Here is a 13167-nt window from a genome sequence, read left to right on the forward strand (position 1 = left end):
GGGGTGACGTATACATGTTCTGGTTATGGTGACTTCAATAAAGCAAGAGAAGCACAACAGTTCTGAGCACTTTAGGCAACATTACATTTGAAAAATGGCGTGCTTGATTTACGTAAATATTGACTTAATTTTAACAATAATGTAAAAAATATTTCAGTAACAATGTTTAGTAATGTGAATTCACAGTTGTCTTTTTTTAACTTCTTAAGTTTAAAATGGAAAACCAGTCCTTTGAATTTAGTTCCGAGTTAACCCTTGATCCATTTGTTATCCCACCTGGAGGAAAGTATCCTATATTTTTTCTTGGCATCTTCATTTATATTTTTGGAATTTCCTGCAACCTAACTTTGTTGGCTTTAATCATATTGAACAGAAACCTTCACAAACCCATGTATTTCATCCTATTTAGTCTTCCACTCAATGATCTCATAGGACTATCTGCAATGTTACCAAAAGTACTGTCAGATATTGTTACAGAGACACACAAAATACACTATCTTCTCTGTGTTTTACAGGCATTCCTGCTCCACATGTATGGTGGTGGCATTTTGTTTATCCTTGCAGCAATGTCCTTTGACCGTTATGTTGCTATTTGCATGCCCTTACGCTATAGCTCTGTCATGACACCAAGAGTTACTAGTTGTATCATTGCACTAGTTTGGGGGCTCAACTTTGTCTTGATTGTATCACTGTTCTCTTTGCAGACAAGACTTCCCAGGTGCAAATATGCTGTTCTGAATGTGTTTTGTGATAACCCATCTCTCCTGAAGCTGACATGTGGAAACACAACAGTCAATAATATTATAGGACTGTTTAACACTGCTGTTATACAAGTTGTAAGCATATCCATTCAGGCGTATTCCTATGTTAAAATTCTCATCACATGTGTGGTTACAAGGAAATCAGAAGCAAAGGCAAAAGCTGTCAACACGTGTGTTGCACAGTTAGTTATACTGGTCATGTTTGAGGTTGTGGGAACATTCACGATTTTATCTCACAGGTTCAAAAATGTCTCAGTTGACATGCAAAAGATAATGGGCATGTTAATATTTATTGTACCTCCACTTCTGAATCCAATCGTATATGGGTTGTATACAAAAGAAATACGAAGCACTCTCCTGAGAGTCTTAAAAAATAGAGTATCTATCTGAATCTTTGCTTATTGTTAAGCAAATCATAAAATTCTGCAGTAACAATTAAAACACTGTGTCATCTGATTAGCACTTTACAGAAAACTGTAAAATAATGACACAGACCTGAACAGACACATAAGCATTCTGGATTATTGTGGAAAAATCTGCAGTTTTTTCATGTATATTCACACAAAGTTTTTTCATGGAAATATTATTGGGGATTTTTAGGGATTTATTTTTTTGTCTGACATTTTTGCTAGTGTAGTTTGACTCAATAACACTCATAGGATGCAACGTGTTGAATATAGAGATAAACATTCATCTCACTTAAAATGAATGATTGTTGACTACATTGTACTGCAGTTTTAAAAATTTGTTGTTGCTTTTATCCTGATCTTTTTCTTTCAGTTTTGTGATGTTTAAGTACGTTGGTCAATATATTGACAATATACTGCACATGCTCAATACGTCAAAGTACATTTTTCTGATCGTCTTTATTTTAAATGATAATATATTAACATTTTAATTTTATACAGTGTTTTTAATTGCAGAAAATATACTCATGTTCTGTAAGAAAAATGGAAAAAACAGATGTGAGATATATGTGATGTGATTTATGTCATGGTTCGTGAGAGTGTCTAGGGATTTTCCAGTGCTTCTGGTGTCTCACCTGTATCTTATCCATGAGCAATCAGCAAGAGGGTTCTTTCTTTTGCCTCCCACTTATCACCAGTTCATCCTACTACCTCTTAGTGATCACTAGGCCTCCCTTATGTTTAGCTTCATAGCAGGTTTCTTCATGTGTAACTTTGTGTCTATGCGCTTTAGCTCCTGGTCGCAGTCTCCCAGATTGACCCTCTGTTGCCATTCTTTTTCCAGCACTGGTCCTGCCTGCTTTCCTCACCTGCAAATTGCTCTCAGCAAGAATCCATAACCTTGCTTACCTGCATGCCCTCCTGCCCATCATGCCTCTACTAGACCCCTCTGGAGAATCTGGGAAAACAGACTTTCCACTGTTTTCAGTGCTCATGCCCTGCTCTGGACACTCCCACAGGTATCGAAGCGTCTAAATCTTGGCCTGCAAAACTCCCTTCAGTCAGTACTCACCTCCAGCTTTTCTCTATCACCTTACCAGTCCAGTAATCTTCCTCTCCTCTGTTTCAGAGTTCTCGTTCCGCTCGCATTCTCCGCCAGTGACTCCTTGTGATGACCTGCTCTCTGCTGGTGTCTCCTCATGTGTATTCATGTTTAGCCAGATTCCACTCTCGCTGTGTAAATAAAGGCTTCTGAAAAGTTAAGTGGGTTTTTGAGTCTGCTTTTGGGTCTGCATCTCGCTTGAACCTCTGGTTCATCACAGTTTATAAAAATATACACATGAAGTTGTTTAGTCACAAAACTAAATAAATAAACGTGCATAGTTTGTATACATGCATAAAATAAATCACAATTAGTAAGTAGCACTTTTACTTTTTAAATTTTATATAATGCAACGTAACTGCCTGTGACCTGCATGAGCACATAGATGCCTTTAACTGTCAAACAGCTTGCCATGAAGCCTCTGTCCTTAGCCTGCTGTGCTGACTCCATCCCCACCACCTTACCTTTATCCAAATCTCTATGCAGAATTTGTAAGGGAGGGATATTACTTTTGGTTGTGTAATCTTTTTGATTTTCATTTATAATCTGCTTGTACTCTGAGTTTTACTGACCAATCCCATTTTAGAATGCTTTGGTCTCATACAAGCAAACAGTCTGTGCAGAAAACAATGGAGGTCATGCCTTTACCTAAATACAATCTGAAAAACTTCATCTCTTTTTAAACATGTCTAACAACTATTTGTAAACAAGGACCATCAGATAAAGCTCATCAAAGTTGGTCAGTAGACAGACTGATTGGTTCCCAGAATGCCTTTATGTTAAACCCTGTTGGAAGTGGTGCGAGAGAAAGAGCACAATCCTTACATAGTTATTTAGTAATTTTTCAGTTTTAAGGATTCAAGTCAACCATAAAACACTTGTAAAGTATCTAAATCCCCATATTAAGAAAAGACCTGACATAGTGTATCAGAATATCTTAGACTGACTTCAACAAGTTATATCACTAAAACATACAGGGTGGGCCATTTATATGGATACACTGTAATAAAATGGGAATGGTTGGTGATATTAAAGTCCTGTTTGTGGCACATTAGTATATGTGAGGGGGCAAACTCCTCAAGATGGGTGGTGACCATGGTGGCCATTTAGAAGTCGGCCATCTTGGATACAACTTTTGTTTTTTCAATAGGAAGAGGGCCATGTGACACATCAAACTTATTGGTAATGTCACAAGAAAAACAATGGTGTGCTTGGATCCCTCCAAGACTGTTGGAACAACAAAAGTGATGGTTTGGTGTGGTATATGGGGTACAACGATAGTGGGTCCATTCTTTATCAATGGAAACCTCAAGGCCACTGGATATTTGAAATTGCTACATGATGATGTGTTTCCCTCTTTATGCACTGAAGCTGGCACATTCCCTGAGTTTTTCCAGCAAGATGGTGCACCACCACATTATGGGTGCCAGGTCCGAGCATTCCTAGATGAACAGTTTCCTGAAAAGTGGATTGGTCATCGTGGGCCAGTTGAATGGCCCCCAAGGTCTCCCGATCTGACCCCCTTAGACTTTTATCTTTGGGGTCATCTGAAGGCAATTGCCTATGGTGTGAGGATACGAGATGTGCAGCACCTGAAACTACGGATACTGGATGCCTGTGCTGGCATTTCTCCTGCGGTGTTACTATCACTGTGTGAAGAGTGGGAGAAGAGGGTTGCATTGACAATCCAACACAATGGGCAGCACATTGAACAAATTTTACAAGTGGTCACAAACTTGTAAATAACTCATGAAAGAATAAAGTTACGTTGAAACCAAGCACACCATTGTTTTTCTTGTGAGGCCGAGAACCGTGTCAAACCAATAAGTTTGACGTGTCACATGGCCCTCTTCCTATTGAAAAAACAAAAGTTGTATCCAAGATGGCCGACTTCTAAATGGCCACCATAGTCACCACCCATCTTGAGGAGTTTGCCCCCTCACATATACTAATGTGCCACAAACAGGACTTTAATATCACCAACCATTCCCATGTTATTATGGTGTATCCATATAAATGGCCCACCCTGTAGAATCAGAAGGCATATTAGTCACTATCAAGTATACTGAGGTTCTGCACTGCACTGGTATTTTGCAGAGGTCTAAGGCTTTGCAGTATTAAAAAGTAGATATGGATAAAGCCTAGGAAGTGATATGGATTGAGAAGCACAGTTCATAAATCAGGGGTGTCCAACTCCAGGCCTCAAGGGCAGGTGTCCTGCAGTTTTTAGATCTCACCCTGGGTCAACACACCTGAATCAAATGATTAGTTCATTACCAGCCCTTGGAGAACTTCAAGACATGTTGAGGAAGTAGTTTAGTCATTTAAATCAGCTGTGTTGGATCAAGGACACATCTAAAATCTGCAGGACACCCGCCCTTGAGGCCTGGAGTTGGACACCCCTGTCATAAATAAAAGTAAAGAAAAGTCAGGGGCCCAGGCAATAGAAATTACAGAGATGAGGAGGGATAGGAAACAATGCAGAAGACTATGGCCCTTCACAGGAGGCATCACCAGCGAATCAAGGAAGTTGCGGATGTCAATAAATCCTCTCCATGTCTAGGGGCTGGTTTAGAAGACAACACAGAAATTCTTTGTGATCTTATGGCAGAAAAGGCCCTAATTATTGGAGAAATAGAGGCAGGTAGAGACAGTGCAGGTTGTGCAAAGATAGCCAGCTCATAGTTTCATGGTGTTAGATGAGATACCTTGGGCATGACCAAAATACTGGGACAGGAAAAGAGACATCTGTGCCTAATTTGACTTAGAAGTACTCCCAACATGCACCAGCAAAAGGTGGCTGAGAACAGCAGAGCTAAAATACTGGGACTTCAAATTCCAGGTTGCCAAGATATGCAGCATAAGATGCCGGTCATGAAAGTCAATCTAAGCTCATTGAAGCTTGAACGTGCATATATAAGTGTTCACATTTGAAACAATTCTCGACTTTAGATATTTGGCAACCCTCCTTTAGTTTTAAAATCAAAGGAGGGTAAAGCATGCCAAAATTATTAATGAGGTATACAGCAAAGACATTTTCTGAATAAAAGTAAAATTTTATATATCTACTTCTATTTAAGGACTTACTTCATGCAAAATGCTCCAACAGCTATCCTCATGGGGCATCTTTGGCATATATAAAGAACACATTATCATCATTGGTAATTACAGCAATGTAAGGGTGAAGTTAGGGTGATGCAAGGCTTCAGGAAAATAAAAACACAGGTACAACTAACTTTGTGTTTCATAATCAAATTGAAATTGCTTGTTAATTTATGATAATTTCTTTTAACTGGAGAAATTTGATACAGATTTTGACAAGCAGGAGGAACATATTGTTTTCCATAGGAAAGGAAACAGTTTAAAGATTGTATAATTATGTATACTAATTCATCTACAAGTAGCCTTCTAAAACTGCAAACACTGGGCTTATCTAGCACAGATATCTATCCAGCGTTTGTATTTGGAACACTTACCTATTTAATTATTATGTTTTCCAATTTGTTGGTGTTAACAGTCATTGCTATGAATAAAAAACTACACAAGCCCATGTTTATCCTGCTGTTCAACTTGCCCATTAGTGACATAGTGGGTGCAACGGCTTTTTTTCCTCATCTCATTTTTAGCATTGTGACAGAGAACAGACTTATTTCCCACCATGCATGTATTTTTCAGGCTTTTCTGATTCATGTTTATGGTACAGGAAATTTGCTCATCTTGAGTGTCATGGCATACGACAGATATATTGCTATATGTTTTCCACTGAGGTATACAACCATTATGAATTCACATAATTTAATGAAAATGATTGTTATAACATGGTTCATAAATTTGTCAATGATGTTTACATTGTTTATTCTGCTTGCACGTTTCAAAACATGCAGAACAAACATTGTAGATTTTTACTGTAACAATCAGTCATTAGTAAAATTAATCTGTGCAGACACTAGCGTGAACAACTACTATGGATTAGCAACTATATTCGTGCTTATGGGAGGCCCGTTGTCACTAATTGTGTACACATATGCACAGATCTTGCGTACATGTGTCCTTACTAATCATACAGATGCCCGGCAAAAAGCCATTCAGACATGTGGTACACATTTAATTGTTTTCTTAAGCTTACAAATCAACACTGTCTTTGCATTGATTTCTCACCGCATCGAGAGCTCGTCCCCTGTTCTGAGAAGAGCATTTGGTCTGTCTGTTCTAATTTTTCCCCCTTTCCTTGATCCTATTATATATGGACTGAAAACTAAAGAACTAAAGCAATGCATAGTAATGTTTCTAAAACAAAATGTGGGTTTCACAAAGTAGCCACTTTTCCAATTGAATGTGCTGTTTACATATGTCTTTTTTATTCTACAGAGTAGGTTAACTTCTGTTTCAGTTGATAAACTGATTAAATCTTGATTGCTTTTAATCAAATTATTTAATTATAATCTAACTGATATAATTTAGTCCGTTGAATACTAAGTTTCTTCTGAGAAATCTTTTCTTGATCTCCTCTGTGTTGTAGTTTTTGTTCTCTTTTTTTGTAAGTCAAAGACCACTAATGAATCTAAAGAATAATCTTTATGCAAAATAATGATAATAATAATAAAAAATAATTAAATAATTACAAGACAAGCACATGCAGTTAGTTTATAATAATATAGAATTGTGAACTTCTGCTCATGTTCATTATAATTATTGTAACCTACAGGCCAAGTGACTGTTATGAAACTAATCTAATATTGGTTTCAATGATATTGGAATTTATATTCAATGTATATTGCAAATAAGTAAATGCGTTTAGTAATATGTGAATCATATATTTTGTTCCATTTTTTTTTTTTACGAATTATTATGGAATTCGTATGAGTAACATGTTTACTTGTGTATTTATGTTTTCATGTTTTCATTTTTATCATTGTGCTTGTGTCAGAATAAAAAATTCCTGAAATTTCATCGTTGACTGTTTCATATGATAATAGAATAGAATAGAATAGAATAGAATTCAACTTTATTGTCATTGTACATGTCACAGGTACAGGGCAACGAAATGCAGTTTGCATCCATCCAGAAAGTGCTTTAGCCGTGATATAGATATATTACAATATATATTAACAATAATATAGATGTGTAAGTATATTACAGAAATGGGTCTATTATGGTATGTTATAATGTACACGGTGTGAAGTATGTTATGAATATTCTATATCTATAAGTATGTACAGGCTATGAACAGGATATAAATATGAAATAAAAACTATACAGAAATCTGAGATATACAGTTATACAGAAATGTGAACTATGCAAGTTATAAACAGTTGTAGGATTAAAAATTATCGTATGTACAGAATGATATTTACACAGAACTATACAGTAGTGATAAAGTGCTAGTGGTTGTGGGTGTGTGTATGTTCAGTCCATGTGTTTAACGTGGGTCAGATGTCAGGAGGCAGAGTTCAGGAGTCTGACAGCTGTGGGGAAGAAGCTGTTCCGGTACCTGGTGGTCTTAGTCCGGAGGCTCCTGTAGCGCCTCCCAGAGGGCAGGAGGGTGAAGAGTCCATGTGATGGGTGACTGGGGTCTCTGATGATTTTCCCAGCCCTTTTCAGACACCGCTTCCTGTAGATGTCCTTTATGGCAGGAAGTGGTGCTCCGGCGATGCGCTGGGCAGTTTTCACGACCCTCTGCAACGCCTTCCGGTCCGAGGCAGAGCAGTTCCCGTACCAGACTGTTATACAGTTGGTCAGGATGCTCTCGATGGTGCAGCGATAGAAGTTCACCAGGATGTCTGAGGACAGGTGGTTCTTCCTCAGAGTCCTCAAGAAGAAGAGGCGCTGGTGAGCCTTCTTGACCAGCTTGGAGCAGTTGGTCGTCCACATGAGATCCTCGGAGATGTGGACTCCCAGGAACTTGAAGCTGCTCACACGCTCCACAGCCGTCCCCTTAACGTGGATGGGTGGATGTGGGTCAGCATTCCTCCTGTAGTCCACGATGAGCTCCTTAGTCTTCTCGGTGTTAAGCAGCAGGTTGTTTGTGTCGCACCACTCGGTCAGACGATCCACCTCCTCCCTGTAGGCGGTCTCATCGTTGTCGCTGATGAGGCCAATCACCGTGGTGTCATCTGCAAACTTAATGATGGTGTTGGAACCATCAGCAGGTCTGCAGTCGTGGGTGAAGAGGGAGTAGAGGAAAGGGCTCATCACACAGCCTTGTGGTACACCGGTGTTCATTGTGATTGTAGATGAGCAGCGGTTATCCAGTTGGACATGTTGGGGGCGGTTGGTCAGGAAGTCCAGTAACCATTTGCAGATGAGGGAACTGATGCCCAGGTCTGTCAGTTTCCTGATGAGTTGTGAGGGGTGGATTGTATTGAACGCTGAACTGAAGTCTATAAACAGCATTCTGGCGTAGGTGTTGTTGTTGTCCAGGTGTGAGAGGACAGAGTGCAGTGCGATGGAGACTGCATCCTCTGTGCTCCTGTTCTGGCGGTATGCAAATTGGTGGGGGTCCAGGGTGGGGGGGAGACAGGATTTGAAGTGTGCTAAGACCAGCTGCTCTAAGCACTTAGTGATGATGGAGGTGAGTGCTACTGGGCAGTAGTCATTGAGGCTAGATGGGTTGGAGTTTTTGGGTATCGGGACGATGGAGGTGGATTTGAAGCAGGCCGGTACCACAGCGTGGGCCAAGGACAGATTGAATATGTCTGTGAGCACTCCTGCAAGCTCCCCAGAACACACTCTGAGAACACGCCCGGGGATGCCATCAGGACCTGCAGCCTTGTGGACATTGATCCTGCTCAGCACCGCTCCTACATCGGTGGGGGAGAGAGTCAGAGGTTGGTGGTCTGGCGTCATGTCTGTTATGGTTGTGGTTGTGGGGTTCCCTCGCTCAAAACGAGCATAAAAGTTGTTGAGCTCGTTGAGGAAGGAGACATCAGAGGATGCGGGGGAGGGTTTGGTGGTCCTGTAGTCTGTAATGGTCTGGAGTCCTTGCCACATGCGTCGGGGGTTGGAGTTGGAGAAGTGTTCTTCTACCTTCTTTTTGTAATGGTGTTTGGCTTTTTTGATGCCCTTCTTTAGATTAGCCCTAGCTGTACTGTAGGCGTGTGCATCTCCTGACCTAAAGGCAGTGTTGCGGGCCTTCAGGAGGAGACGAACATCCCGGTTCATCCAAGGCTTCTGGTTGGGGTACATGGTGATCCGTTTCTGGGTGGTGACACTGTCTGTGGTTTCGGAGATGTAATCCAGTACAGATGAGGCGTACTGGTCCAGGTCTGTGTGGATGAACATATTCCAGTCTGTGTTTTTAAATCTGTCCTGGAGCACTGCGTCTGTCCCCTCTGGCCACACTTTAATTGTCCTCACAGCAGGTTTCACACGTTGGATGAGTGGTGAATACCTAGGTGTGAGGAACAGGGAGAGATGGTCCGATTGTCCAATGTGGGGGAGGGGTGTTGCTTTGTAGGCTCCAGCCTACAAAGCAACACCCCTATCATAACGTGATAAATGGACAAGAAATAAGGAAAAAGAATTGAAGTTTGTTTTAAGATAAGATGAAATAAGATAAACCTTTATTACTCTCACACCTGGGAAATTTGTTATACCTGGGAAATTTGTTATGTTTTTTTTAGCCCCTATGATTTTTATTGACAGTGTAACAAAAGTAAGCTTATCAAAATGCCACTGAGGTTGATTTGATTCCAAATTTGAGTCACTGAGAAGCCTGAAAACATTACTTCATTTTAAGCTAACCACAGTATACCTACTGAAGGTACTTCCTATAAATGCAGAGTTGGAGTTTATTTCTTGTCTCCAGAGCACATAATAATAATAATAATAATAATAATAATAATAATAATAATAATAATAATGCATTGGATTTATATAGCGCTTTTCAAGGCACCCAAAGCGCTTTACAATGACATTATTCATTCACGCTCACATTCACACACTGGTGGAGGCAAGCTACGGTTGTAGCCACATGTCTGTAAACTTTGGTAATTTCTTTATTAAACAGGAATACAGAACAACTGAAGCAGTCAGGGGTAGTTAAATACAAAACTGTAATAAGAAAACAGAGCAATAATTTTGTAAAGACTGATCACAGATGCACTGATGCACAGTGTCATGGCCCCAACAGAAAATATCTCACATTTGATGGCAAAGCCTGTTAACAGAGTTTGGTATTTAGGTCATTACTGAGTTTGTTAATTTGTGTTTCACCCAAAATATAGATTTCTTTTTATACACTTTGTGTTACTCAAGGCAACACAAACACACTGCCTTTTGTGTACCAGCAATATTGTCAAAGGGACCTGGAGCCCAGTATGTGGGAGAGAACCCAAGCGCAAACACAGCGATAAGGTTTACAAGTTTATGTAAACAAAGTTGTTTGACAAGTCGTGGGCACAGAGAACTGGAATGTACTGGCTTAACCTGGGAAACACAGAACATGGGATGAATGTGCATGAAAGCTAGGAGTTTCAGCTTACTGTAACTGCTGCAGGACTGATGATAGCTTCAGTCTCGTATGGTCCAATGTAACATGGAGCGAGCTTATGGGAAAGGTATTTCAGTGGATTGTCTTTAGCAGCAAGCCATACCCTTTGCCCAGGCTGGTACCTGGGAGCAGGTGTCCTTAGGCGGTCTGCACAGCAGAGCTGAATAGAGCTGAGCTGAGTAGCGCCTTCTCGGTCCAAGTCCAGATGCGTCAACATCGTTGCAGATGGTGTGGAGGGAGAAGGTGAGCCTTGGCTTACGGAAACAGAGGTGGCTTCAAAGCGTGAGAGACCAGTTGCACATGAGGTTAGCATGTTTTGTGTGTACTCTGCCCAGGGAAGATGTGTAGACCAGATTGGTGGTTTTGCGTGGTGACACAGCAGAGAGCTGATTCCAGTTTCTGTTTGAGATGCTCGGTTTGGCCATTGGTTTGTGGATGATAACTGGAACTGAGGCTGACCTTCACTCCAATTGCTGAGTCTAAGGCTTTCCAGACCTGAGAAGTAAACTGTGGACCTCTGTCAGAAATAATTTCCATGGGTATCTAGCTTGAACTTCCTAGAATCTGGATGGTAAGAAACTGATAATTTGAAGTGAGCAAAAACAAAGACTATAGACTGGCTTGACAGACATTAATTTTCTTAGCCGTTCTTAAATAGGTTAAATTTTTATGGTCTGTCCAAATGGTAAAAGGATGTTCAGCCCCCTCTTTCATTTCACTGCTAACAACTCCCGGTTGCCCACATCATAATTTTTCTCTGCAGTAGGTGACAGAAAAAGGCACAAAGTTGCAGCTTACCTATTAGTCCAGAACACTGGGAACAGAGAACAGCCCTGACTCCAGAGTCTGATGCAACTACTTCTATGATAAATGGTTTTGTGGTGTCTGGGTGGATCAAAACAGGTGTTTTAGCTAGACAAAGGCGGTTTTGGCTTCAGTGGACAAGATAGACAGGACTTTGGTGGAGGTGAGGTGTGGTGGGTCCTTGTGTGACGTGGAAGTGAGCCCTTCACTTACAGCTCGGATCTTGGCTGGGTCGATCTTCACCTGTCCTCCTGCCAAAATATAACCCAGAAAGATGACAGAAGAACCGTGGAACAAATTTCTCGGCCTTGACATATAAGCGGATCTCGAGGAATCGTTGCAGGATGGAGTGGACATGGACACAGTGCTCCTGGGGGTTTTTGAAGAAAATCAGGATATCATCAAGATATATGAACACAAAGATGCTCAGAAAATCTCTTAGAATGTCATTTACTAATGCCAGGAAAACCACTGGAGCGTTAATGAGGATGAAGGCATATATTGAATGTGGTTTTCCATTCATCTCCACTCCTGGATACAGACCAGATGATAGGCAATGTGTAAGTCAAGTTTAGTAAAAATAGTGGCTCCATGAAGGGGTTCAAAAGCTGAGTTAATCAAAGATAGTGGGTACTTATGTTTAATTGAATATTGAATAGTTCTTATTATCTTATTTGTTATCAGCCTCCTCAGTATTGCAAATATTTGTCTATGGCTCAGCAATGCTTGTCTTTTGTTGTTTCACATGTCACTGCCTCTGTGTTTGTCAATATGGAGAAAAGAAAAAAAGAAGGAAATATAGACAAAAAATAAAAAGTCGCTAGACCAATTATTAATTGAACAATCTGAATATGTAATTCAGTCATTTAATTTTAACATCTTTTTTAGTGTATAGTTTTAAACTATGTTATATCTATATATCTAAAAAAAAAAAAACACACCCAGCACGCCCCTGCGGGCGGTTTATCCTTCAAGCTCGGGTCCTCTACCAGAGGCCTGGGAGCTTGAGGGTCCTGCGCAGTATCTTAGCTGTTCCCAGGACTGCGCTCTTCTGGACAGAGATCTCCGATGTTGTTTCCGGGATCTGCTGGAGCCACTCGCCTAGCTTGGGAGTCACCGCACCTAGTGCTCCGATTACCACGGGGACCACCGTTACCTTCACCCTCCACATCCTCTCGAGCTCTTCTCTGAGCCCTTGGTATTTCTCCAGCTTCTCGTGTTCCTTCTTCCTGATATTGCTGTCATTTGGAACTGCTACATCGATCACTACAGCCATCTTCTTCTGTTTGTCTACCACCACTATGTCCGGTTGGTTAGCCACCACCATTTTGTCCGTCTGCATCTGGAAGTCCCACAGGATCTTAGCTCGGTCATTCTCCATCACCCTTGGGGGCATCTCCCATTTTGACCTCGGGACTTCCAGGTTATACTCGGCACAGATGTTTCTGTACACTATGCCGGCCACTTGGTTATGGCGTTCCATGTATGCCTTGCCTGCTAGCATCTTGCACCCTGCTGTTATGTGCTGGATTGTCTCTGGGGCATCTTTACACAGCCTGCACCTGGGGTCTTGCCTGGTGTGATAGACCCCAGCCTCTATGG

General features: G+C 40.9%; 2 protein-coding genes and 1 long non-coding RNA gene across 3 annotated transcripts; all 3 read left to right on the forward strand.

Annotated features, from left to right (window-relative positions):
* The first annotated feature begins 188 nt into the window (after positions 1-188).
* On the forward strand, positions 189-1151 carry LOC100691484 (olfactory receptor 52B2-like). The gene has a single exon (XM_003455940.2). The coding sequence runs from the start codon at positions 216-218 to the stop codon at positions 1149-1151; it is 936 nt and encodes a 311-aa protein (XP_003455988.1). The 5' UTR covers positions 189-215.
* A 4207-nt stretch (positions 1152-5358) lies between these two features.
* Positions 5359-6587, forward strand: LOC100690407 (putative gustatory receptor clone PTE03). The gene has a single exon (XM_003455936.4). It carries the CDS (start codon positions 5649-5651, stop codon positions 6585-6587), a length of 939 nt encoding a protein of 312 aa, XP_003455984.1. The 5' UTR covers positions 5359-5648.
* A 3696-nt stretch (positions 6588-10283) lies between these two features.
* LOC112842199 (uncharacterized) lies at positions 10284-11999 on the forward strand. The gene is made up of 2 exons (XR_003213921.1): positions 10284-11004; positions 11097-11999. It is a non-coding gene; the product is annotated as an uncharacterized LOC112842199 (long non-coding RNA).
* Positions 12000-13167: the final 1168 nt, after the last annotated feature.

The sequence above is a fragment of the Oreochromis niloticus genome, linkage group LG14 (genome assembly GCF_001858045.2).
Source record: "Oreochromis niloticus isolate F11D_XX linkage group LG14, O_niloticus_UMD_NMBU, whole genome shotgun sequence".
Classification (NCBI taxonomy): Eukaryota; Metazoa; Chordata; class Actinopteri; order Cichliformes; family Cichlidae; genus Oreochromis; species Oreochromis niloticus.

Excerpts from the sequence above, each read along its gene's own strand:
- LOC100690407 (XM_003455936.4), top strand. The coding sequence starts at position 5,649 with ATGTATACTAATTCATCTACAAGTAGCCTTCTAAAACTGCAAACACTG.
- LOC100691484 (XM_003455940.2), top strand. The coding sequence starts at position 216 with ATGGAAAACCAGTCCTTTGAATTTAGTTCCGAGTTAACCCTTGATCCA.